This window comes from Acanthochromis polyacanthus, chromosome 8, assembly GCF_021347895.1.
Source record: "Acanthochromis polyacanthus isolate Apoly-LR-REF ecotype Palm Island chromosome 8, KAUST_Apoly_ChrSc, whole genome shotgun sequence".
Lineage (NCBI taxonomy): Eukaryota > Metazoa > Chordata > Actinopteri > Pomacentridae > Acanthochromis > Acanthochromis polyacanthus.
Genome location: NC_067120.1, coordinates 12146632 through 12157601, shown reverse-complemented (window position 1 = coordinate 12157601; position 10970 = coordinate 12146632). Strand labels below are relative to the sequence as shown.

Below are 10970 nucleotides of genomic sequence, written 5' to 3'. Positions count from 1 at the left end.
TAACAAGTAAATAAACTTAAAATGATATATACTGATAATATATAAAATAATAACAAAATTACCACTAGTAGTTTTGACTGCAGTGTAAATGATCCTATCAGTGTCCTGTGGCCTCTGTCATGTGACGCCTGCACCTGACAGGAACAGTTGTCCGACCGTCAGTGCTGGTGAGAAGGCTGAAATTGGAGTCATGTCTGCTGTTAGATCTGGACAACACACTCGTCCGATGTGTTATCTGCTGCTACTGATGATCCTCCAGCTTGGCCTCCACACAGCGGAGGGAGTGTGGCCGCTACCCCAGACTCTGATCTCCTCCACGGAGCGCTTCCCTCTGAGCCCTCAGGCTTTCTACTTTGGCTACGGAAGTCAGTCAGCCGCCCGGCAGGGCTGCTCTGTTCTCGATGCTGCTTTCAAGAGATACTTTTCTCTGATTTTCCCTGACTACACTTCTGGTCGGTGGAATTTATTCAGCGACAAAAACGAAAGTAAGATTTTACTCCAGATATGTCTGTCCTGTTTGTACAAACTACAGACTTCATAATGTAAGATAAAAACGTCACTGTAAATGCATAAAAATGGAGAGCAAAGTGTCCTCTGTGGTTTTGTTTTGAATGCTCTGTTTGTCATGTTGGCCTTTAAAGAAGATCAATGGGCTTTGTATAGGCAGCAGTTCAGCCCACCTACTCTAAAAACCCACAGTGACAATGGAGCAGAGTAGCACAGCTTCATGCTTGTGTTTTCAAAAATACCATTGCTTGTAGAATAATGGCAGTTTGTTTGTGACGTGGTGACAATGAAAGTACACACGGGAAAACTTTATGACTCTTGCTCTAGTTAATTCAACTTTCCTGACCCACAGAGGATGGTACTCTGCGATTCAGTGTGGACAAACAATTTACCGTTGAAGTCAGTGTCGACCACGATGACTGTGACGGTTACCCGAATGAAAGCTCATCTGAGAGATGTAAGCATAAACGCACACAGGTTGAAGTGTGTAATGTTGTGTTGTAACGACATATATATGACTGGATGCATTACCTAACCTGCTGCTATTTGTGTTCCAGACAATCTGAGTGTCTTTTCTGGTCGAGCATCTCTGAAAGCAGTAACTGTGTGGGGTGCACTCAGAGGTGACTGTAGCCACTTCATTTTTAAAGAACATGTGTAAACTAAAGTACAGTAATGATGCAACCATGTTTACAATAATTTAAAGCTTGTATTTCTTGTTCAATTGCACATTAGAACAATTGCTGATTATATATCCTCTGATTAAGCACAGGTCTGGAAACCTTCAGTCAGTTGGTGTATCAGGACGATTTTGGCTCAGTAAGTGAGAGTCGTCCAAAATGCTCAAACTCGCGATGTCTTAGTTCTTTAATAAATATTTTCATCTTGTAATAGTAGCTGATTAGTAGATTTTTTCTTGTTGTTTTTCAGTATTTTGTGAACAAGACTGACATTGAAGACTTCCCCCGGTTCCAGTTCAGGGGGATTTTATTGGACACTTCACGTCACTATTTACCAGTGCAGGCCATTTTAAAGACTCTGGTAAAAATCACATGACCATGATCCAAACCTTAGTTGTTCTATTTCAAAACCTGTATCACTTATTATCACTGGTATTCAAATGTCTGTTTCTTGTCAGGATGCAATGGCCTACAGCAAGTTCAATGTGTTTCACTGGCACATTGTTGATGACCCCTCCTTTCCTTACCAGAGCTGCACCTTTCCAGACCTTTCCAGTAAGGTATGTAATGTGGTATAAAAATACACAGTAGGTCTTAATGTCCACTATGACTCTGCACAGTTATCATTTGCTCTCCAAAAATAGTAATCTGCATTTTGAGATGTGCTCTTCGATTTTGTATTCAAGAATTTTAAGTGTTCCCACTGCTTTGGATTCATGAGGTAGGAAAACGCTAACAAGTAGGCCTGAACACAGACTTCTGGCTTTGATTCAGGGGGCTTTCCATCCGATGACTCACATCTACACACAGTCGGATGTGAGAAGGGTGATCTCACATGCCAGGATGCGGGGAATAAGGGTCCTTCCTGAGTTTGATTCACCAGGCCACACTAAATCTTGGGGAAAAGGTAAAAGACCAACAGTTTTATCTTAATGATTTCAGGGTTTTGGTTTTTAACATATAAAGTTCTTGGCATGATGCCTGGTTTGGCTCAATGGGGATTCTTCCTGCCAAATCTTTAAGTTTAGACTATAAATGGCAATATGACATGCTGAAGAGTGACTCACTTCTTATCTGACTTTCATGGTCTATCAGTGATAGCAAATGTAAGAGAATATATTAAAGGAAAATGCTAAATTAAATCTAACTGATTACCATTTATTTCTCAGGGCAGCCTGACCTGTTGACTCCCTGTTACAAAGGGGACATACCTTCAGGCACCTTTGGTCCAGTTAATCCAGCTTTACCGTCCACCTACCAGTTCATGGCAACACTGTTCAAGGAAGTATCAGTGGTGTTTCCTGATTCCTTTATTCACTTAGGAGGGGATGAAGTCAACTTTTCCTGCTGGTAGGCTGATCATTTAAATGCCCGCTGACTATTAATGATATCAACCAGAATTTGCTGGTTTTGTCTGTAATGTGTAGTCCTGCTGTTTTGAACCTTTTATGCCAGAAACTACAGTGCAACATACATATGTGTGTGCATTTTGTTTTTATCAATATAATATTTCTTTGAAAAAACATGAAGCTTCTGAAAAAAATGGATAAACAATCAGTGCAATTTCATGCAGGTAATTGATGCCCTCTGCTTGTTTTTGCAGGAAATCCAACCCTTATGTTCGAGCGTTCATGCAGAAGATGGGCTTCGGATCAGACTTCACCAAACTGGAAGCATTCTACATGGAGAAGTAGGTTGTAAAGGAGGACAAACTATGCATCATAGAAGGCTCAGAGAAATACATTGACTCACACAACTGTGCTGATCTATTTCCAGCATTATAAACATCACTTCAGCTCTCAACAAGACATCCATCGTATGGCAGGATGTTTTTGACTACCATGAGCGAGTAAGTACACCCCAACAAAAAACACACATCAACTATGAAATACCTTTTTTTGTGCATGTGAGTGGATTTCATATAAACTGATGAGTCATGATGATAACTACTTATCTTGTTTTTTTTATTTCGGTACAGCACCACCATGTATTTAGTCTACATCTTTGTGCTTTAACTACTGGGTTTTAGTACAGAGTGGAGATATAAATCTAAAACAAAAAGCACCGTTTCATTAGTACCAGTCCTGATTTGATTTTAGTCCATTTTTTTCTAGCTGTTTTAGACTCTGTCCAAGTATCTGCATTCAGTCAAGAATGTATTTTTGCTTATATGCAGAAAAATGCAGCATTTGTTCTGACATAATATATGAAAATATCGTTGTTCTTGGAATCTTACTGCTCCAAGAGCAGCACTGAGAGGTTTCCTGTATGTGTGGACTGACACACTGGTGACTCAAAAGAGAATAAAGAGCTTTTTTGTGCCCCACAGTTCAACACAGTCTAGTAATTTCCATGATAATTAGCAGAATTAGCCTGTTAGGGCTGAAATAAATTGCAGACTCATACTCCACCTAATATGTTTAGTTTTGCAGGAACTCCTTTTTGATAGTATAATTTTAACCTCAGCAGGTTTAGTGGTTTGGACCAACTGACCAACAATATGCAGCAGTTTGTCGTCTCTTAACATCAAGCTGATGTATCACATGACCAGTTCCTGTAAGTCTGATAGACTGTAGCCTTGTGTTGCAGCGCAGTTCTCTGTCAGTGGTGGAGGTGTGGAAGGAGGGTTGCTACCTGTGTGAGGTACGCAGGGTGGCTAAAGCAGGGCTCAGGGTCATTCTGGCCTCTCCATGGTATCTGGACCTGCCAGGACCAACACACAACTGGGCCCGTTACTATACTGTGTGGCCTCTCGCCTTCAAGGGTCAGAACAAAACCTGTGTGCTGTGATGGGCTGAAGTCGTACTAACTGCTGTGTTGGTTTGTCTCTAATAATAACTGACATGTATCATATGGTTTCCTGTATAATACATGAGAAATATGTGCAGAATTTTTTGAGTACCACAAAAATAGTAATGCAACACAAAGTTTTCCATTTGTAGCAGTACCACTAGGTGGCAGAGCGGTGCCATTTATGCAATAACAACTATTGTGTCCCACTTCCACGTATACTAATTTAAAGACTTATTTAACAATCTTATGATACCATAGACTGTGTACTTAAGATTAGTGTGTCGAGGGAAAGTGGGGCACAGCTACACAGTGGCATGACTGTTGTGGTGAAAGCACACAATGCTGTCTAGTGTAAAGCTTTAATGGCTAACATGCACAATCTTTCCCCTGGACAAAAAATATTGACATTGATGAGCAATTTTGCACAATTCATTGTGTCAAATTACACTGCAAAAGAAAAGACCGACCAGAGATGGCTTATCGGATAAACATTCCAGTGATCATTCATCATTTGTGTTGACTTACTAAATATTTCAGCTGAAAACAGTTTCCAGCAGAAGTGAGTTTTTGATGGTATTTCGCATGCATTCGTCTGACCTCATCTGGAGCTGGTCTTTCACATGTTTCCACTGCTGCTGCTGTCAGACCAGCCTTGTATTAACATTATGCAGTCATTCCCAAAACTGCACAGCTTAGAGGAAGTTGTTTGCAAGTTATTGATGGATTTTGTCTGTACAATAGTGAACATTACCGCGATAATGATCAGTTTTGAGACTTAGTTTAGTGTCATTCTTGTTGGTGGTTTCAGTGAGAAAATCTGTAGAGCTTAGCAAAACTAAAGTTGGCAATGATGTAGAGAAGCAATATGCTGACTTTTAGTTTATTAGCAACCAGCAGCACAACAACTAATGTCAGGACTGCACTAAAGCTGAGTTCGATGCTTTCCAAGATAGAAAAATAATTCTTTTCCACATCTTTCTCTTTCATCTGGCCCACATACCAAAAGGAATGATGTCCCACTCCTGACTGCCAAATGTTGGCCACATGTGGACTGCCCTCTGGCAATCATTCTGGTCATGTGGTGTGTTTGAGCCAAATGAATAATCTGCTATCTGGGTTGCCCCATAGGAGGGCTACAAATTCTTTGAAGCATGCCTTAGCAGCAACTTGAATTTGCTGATAAAAGCTCATCAAAGATTTTTTTAATGTGACTGTTTTCTGACACATAAAATAATTACTGTAAAGAGATAAATAGATACAAATATTCATAAACCAGATCAGTGGCAGCATGTTGTTTGTCACCCTGCTCAGATTCCTAAGGACACAGTGCTGCACATCTGGAAGGGTACCCCAGCTAGCTATTATGCGGAGCTCAGTAGAATGACCAAAGCTGGCATGAGGGTCGTGCTGGCTGCTCCTTGGTACATCAACCACATTTCCTATGGCCAGGACTGGCACAACTACTACACTGTGCAGCCACTGAACTTCTCTGGTGTGTGCATGGCCAAGTAATATCACATACTATAATAATCTGACTCATTTGTGTGTGTTAATGGTGTTTATCTGGTGATGGGAGCTACCAGTGGAGATTGACAATTACAGATATCCATTTAAACATTGACTTGCACAGTTTTTGTTTGCAATGGTGTGATGAATTTGAAGTGAAGATTGTGATTGGTTGTAAAGTCATCCTTAAACCCATTATGTTTGTAAAGCAGAGCTTTTCCTTGCCCCCTCGCAGGAACTGAGGAACAGAAGAAGCTGGTGATAGGTGGTGAAGTCTGCATGTGGGGCGAATATGTAGATGCCACCAATCTCACTCCACGTCTTTGGTAGGGGATTAAAAAAAGGGCTCTGAAGCAGTAATTCATATTTGGTAAATGCTGCAACAATGTTGTGAAATTATTCCAAATAATCATTAGTTGCACTCAAAATCACAGGCCAAGGGCAAGTGCTGCTGCAGAGAGACTGTGGAGTGATGAGAAGCAGACGTCCAACGTGGACAAGGCATTTCCCCGACTGCAAGACTTTCGCTGCAAGCTTGTGAGGTAATTTAACTTTTATAATAAGTCTCTAAAGACTTTGGTGCCATCTCACTTCCGCAAGATGTGGAAAATGTGGAGCTCTATCTCATAATGTTTGCTAGTTATACACTAATTCCACCACTTCACTTTCCGTACAGGCGTGGTATCCAGGCAGAGCCTCTCTATGTGGGACACTGCAAACAAGAGTACCAAGGCGTTTGAAGATGGATGGATGGATGGATAGATATGGAGATTTAAGACTGGAGCATTGGAATGAATTAAGTTCATTTGCAGTCTTATTTACTTCTGAATTAAATCTTGTTTGGGGCATTTAAAGAGATGTAAAATCTTTTATAAAAAAAGGTACTTGTTTTTCCATTTTTCAGTAAAATCTGTACACACTTACTGTAAATGCTTTCTCAGGGACTTATTACCAATGTTTTTCTTTTTTACATTTTTTGTGGTAGCTATTTGAGTAATTCTCTTTTTATTTTACATTTTAATTATATTGTAGTAATAATATAAGGTAGAAATGTAATGCAATGTTGAATTTTCTTTAAGGGCTGCAATAAGAGTTTCAATTTCAGGTGAACACTGGCAGTGGGCTTACACTCTTGCGCTGAAATCTAATAAAAATCATGAGCACTTCTTTGTTATTTATTTTGAATGAACTATGACAGGTTGCTAGCTAAAGAATGCTACTGAAATAGAAAAACAAGAAGGCTGATGTACAGTTTTAAGCCTTTTATGTTTTAAACCCATATTGACAAATACTAGCAAATTTTCCATTTTCAAAGTATAAGTTTTTAGAAAGGAAACATTCATACAGAAGAAAATGAAAGCATATGCAGTGCCTATCATAAGTATTCACCCCCTTTGATGTTTTACCCTTTTATTGCTTTCATAAATCAATCATGGTCAATAAAATTTAGCTTTTTTAACAAAAAGATTTATTGGAAAAAACTCTTTAATGTCAAAGTGAAAACAGATTTATGAAAGCAATAAAAGGGTAAAACATCAAAGTGGGTGAATACTTATGATAGGCACTGTATGACAAAATTATATGCAGCACACAAAAAAATCCAGTCAAATTAGTTTTATTTATTTACCATAATCTGCAGTTTGTGTACAGGCCTTATCAACATAATATAAGATAATTTTCAGATGCTTTCTTGAGTTTCCTTTGTTGTTTCAAAGCCTTACAACTTGAGCAACATTTACAAAACAAATGAACTTTGGGAATTGTTAAAAGGTTTTCAGATCTTCATTCTTTGATATAACCAAAAGAGGCACTAGCTGACATCATGCACCCTCTAGTGACCTAAGAAAAAAAGCAAAAAATCGCTATGACCTTAACAGAATAAAACACCATTTCTCCTTTAATAATATAGATAAAAGCAAGTAGCTACCTCCACACTGCCCTCTGGTGATCAAATAAAAAAAGTCCTGTGCAGAAGAATTGAGGGATTCCATGTGAAGATTTACACTCAAAAGGGTGTCTTGAGCTGAAACAGTGACAATAAAACACAATGAAAGACACTTGCTAATTGAACACCACAATACAACATACAGAACAGACATGCAATGCAAAACCTGGATCACCTGATACAATCCCACATCCCTATACATACTGAAGGTGTGTCCTTAAAGCTACCAGTGGATTAATCTCCAGTTAAACCGAACCATATGATGATGCTTTGAAATGATCGTTATTGTTTCAACAATTTAGAAGAAACTATTTCAACACCGCCCTCAAGCAAATAAAGACAATTTTCAAAAAATAGTATAGTTGTAGTATAATTGGTGGATTCACTGAACAGAAACACACCACTGACACACATGAGAGATACTGTCTTTTAAGTGTTTTGACAAACATCATCACAAATGCTGCCTGTTATCCTGACAATATAGCACACAAGAAAACATAGCAGCTGGCCTTTTTGACACCACTTCACTTAACCCTAATCCAGTGACACAAATACAAACTATGCTACAATTATTTTTATCAATATAATAAATGCACAAACAAAGAAAAACTACAAATAAACAGGGCTGACACCTAATGAAAGCTAATTTTAGAAACTGCAGAAAAGATTTTAATGAGATACTGTTGAGGGATTCCTTGCATAAGGCAACAAACAAAAGAGCAAAAGCAAACAGCACAGCCCAGTGGTTTAATAACAGCTCTGGGAATTGCAATGAACTGATTTTCCAAGAATTTTGCTGTGGGTTTACTCAGCGCTGATTAGCCACATTGCCTGTAACCACATTTTTATGACTCAGTCAAATGGCATCTGTCTCCCTCTACAGACCAGCCAGCCAGTGGCTGTGTTGGGGATTATTGTTTAAGAGCTTTGGTTTGGTTTATGTGCCATTATGACCTAATAAGGGCTGCTAGCAGTCCTTATGAAATGTTTGAGTCAAGTTATTTGAAGTATTTTATTGTTACTGTGAAACTTTTAATTTTATTGTGCTGGAGTTTTAGAAGACCTTCTTTAAAGTGTTTAATGAGAGCATCATGAGCCAAAGCAAAAGTCAAAGTACCTGGATAATACTATGACAAAATGACCAGTTCACTTTGGAGGAAAAAAATCACTTCACACTTCATTTTTAAATTTAATTAAATAAAAAAATGTTTTTTAAAAAAAAAAAAAAACTGTTGATACATTTTCTTACTATGCTTCATCTCTGCCAAAGAATCTGAGCTTTTTAGTAAGTGGGCAAATGACTGTCTTGATTTTTTTTTTGTCAGCAGTAACATGGATTTTACACTGACTGATGTTAATTCACCTGTGGAGCTGAGCTGACATGACTTTGATATGGACTAAGACAACTGATTTTCTCATTGTGCGGATTACAGTAATGGCAGCAGATGGCAAGGCGGGGCAATCCCTGGTGGCCATAGTGCTGACACCTCAATCCTTGTGCTTCATCTGACTTGGGGAGGCGGGGGGACCACAGGAAATGCTGAACTGAACATAACAAAGCTTAACCAAGCCAGCCTGGTATCACTTGGAATCAATCAGACGTGCTGAGTGAGGTGTAACCGGGCAGGAATATGACCTATTTACTCTCAGCATTTGAGATAATTGTTTAAAATTTTAGGTTAGTACAAAAACTGTGTATTTCAATGAGACTTGTCCAATTTTATCTGTTTTTTTTTTTTAATTCCAAAAGTTGTCTTCAGTTTTTAAACTTCTGCTCTAAAATTACAATTTGGATTTTGCACCCAAAGCTTATGATTCAGCTTTTTTTTTTTTTTTTTTTTTAAAAAGTGAATATTGTCAGCTATGGCATATTTTTCTGCTTTAGCAAACTTCAAGCATCTACTCTCTGTGCATAGAGAAAACGGTAACAACTTTAAAAGTTAATCTCACTCTTTGACAATAGCTGACATTCAAGGAGATTATATCAAAAAGCTGCTTAGACTGATGCAAAGATTTGTGAACTAGCATGCAAGGACATCTTCTGAAGGACAATAAAATTATGTCTTGCACGTACGTGGCTGCTGCATTGCATGTGCCTCCTGTGTTTTACACCGTAACTGTAATGACAAGAATCTGATCCGCACAGTCTGCACAAATGTTCTAAAGTCCGAGTGTGAACAATAAGCCATGCATTTGAGGGTTAAAGTAATGAATAGCTGATCTGTTTGATCTGACAAGCAACTCAGACAGGGTTTTACTAGTGACGCGTGTTCAATCACCTGCAGGGCTTTGTCATCATTAAAGCTTCCACTAAATACATAATCATCCAGTTGGCTCATGGCAGTGTGCTGCTAAAGATTGTATCTGCACAACAATCACAGGGCTGGCGGGTGAAGAAACGTGACACTTATCCCTGCCAGGTAAAACCTCAAAGTAGCACTTTGCTGATGGCTGCAGCATCTTAGCCGTGTCAACAGCTGGAGAGTGAGGCATCCAGAAAAAGACAAGAAAATGCAAGAATGAGAACTGTTATGAGTCACAGTTATGGACAGCTTAATTTCTGCGTAGCTTACTTAGACGGCAGACAGAAAATCTTCAGTAGCATGGTTCAGACATTTTACACGGTCTGAAATTACATTTTTTTCAAAGATGACTTTTGAGCATGCATGTAAAGTTAGTGATGTGTGAAGGATAAAATTATCAGCTCCCTTCGAGATGTGAACATATCTGTTACATGTTCTGACATAGGATTATCATACTAGTCGGTCTAGACATTGTTTTCAGTATAAATACACCCTGCCACCAATTATACAGTGCAAATGTAGCCCAGTTCATAATATACTCAAAAATATAAGCGCAACACATCTGTGGCATTGTGCTGTGTGATAAAACTGCACCTTTCAGAGTGACCTTTTATTGTGGGCAGTCTAAGGCACACCTGTGAACTAATCATGGTGTCTAATCAGCATCTTGATATGGCACACCTGTGAGGTGGGATGGATCATCTCAGCAAAGGAGAAGTGCTCAGTATCCCAGATTTAAGACAGATTTGTGAACAATATTTGTGAGAAATTGTAATATTATGTATGTGGAAAAAGTTTTAGATCTTTGAGGTCATCTCATAAAAAATGCGAGCAAAAACAAAAGTGTTGTGTTTATATTTTTGTTGAGTGTACATAACATCATGTAATGTAGTTTAATTTGTATAAACTTCCCAAAACCTGTTTATTGTATCCAGTGCAACATTTTCTCTTTATTAGCTGACAATAAGTGCCACAAAATGCATCAGAATAACTTTAACTCTAAAAATTCTAAAAATATCAGACATGGGGCAGTAATAGCAAGCAATGCTATAGCCTAATACAGACAACTTTAATGTGTTCATACTGGTGATGCTAACTGACAATTATTCTGTATTGCTAAACTAGCAACAGCATTTAGGTGTAAGTCAGTGTGTGAAGATACAAGATTTACTGTCAGTTTTTCCACATGACATACTGTATTAGTGAGATGCATAAAATATAGCCAATAAATCATGT

General features: G+C 38.5%; 1 protein-coding gene across 3 annotated transcripts; it reads left to right on the top strand.

Moving 5' to 3' along the window:
- Nucleotides 1-107: 107 nt before the first annotated feature.
- hexa (hexosaminidase A (alpha polypeptide)) lies at nucleotides 108-6652 on the top strand. 3 transcript variants are annotated; one of them, XM_022190303.2, is made up of 14 exons: nucleotides 117-485; nucleotides 860-964; nucleotides 1065-1130; nucleotides 1280-1326; nucleotides 1438-1548; nucleotides 1646-1747; nucleotides 1962-2094; nucleotides 2357-2537; nucleotides 2791-2877; nucleotides 2964-3036; nucleotides 5292-5472; nucleotides 5722-5812; nucleotides 5921-6028; nucleotides 6163-6652. In XM_022190303.2, exons 1-14 carry the CDS (start codon nucleotides 191-193, stop codon nucleotides 6224-6226), a joined length of 1644 nt encoding a protein of 547 aa, XP_022045995.2. In that variant the 5' UTR covers nucleotides 117-190; the 3' UTR covers nucleotides 6227-6652. The 3 variants fall into 3 exon arrangements, 2 of the variants coding, with proteins under 2 accessions (XP_051808556.1, XP_022045995.2); XR_007944007.1 differs by lacking the exons at nucleotides 5292-5472; nucleotides 6163-6652 and having other exon boundaries at nucleotides 112-485; XM_051952596.1 differs by lacking the exons at nucleotides 5292-5472; nucleotides 5722-5812; nucleotides 5921-6028; nucleotides 6163-6652 and adding an exon at nucleotides 3777-5285 and having other exon boundaries at nucleotides 108-485.
- Nucleotides 6653-10970: the final 4318 nt, after the last annotated feature.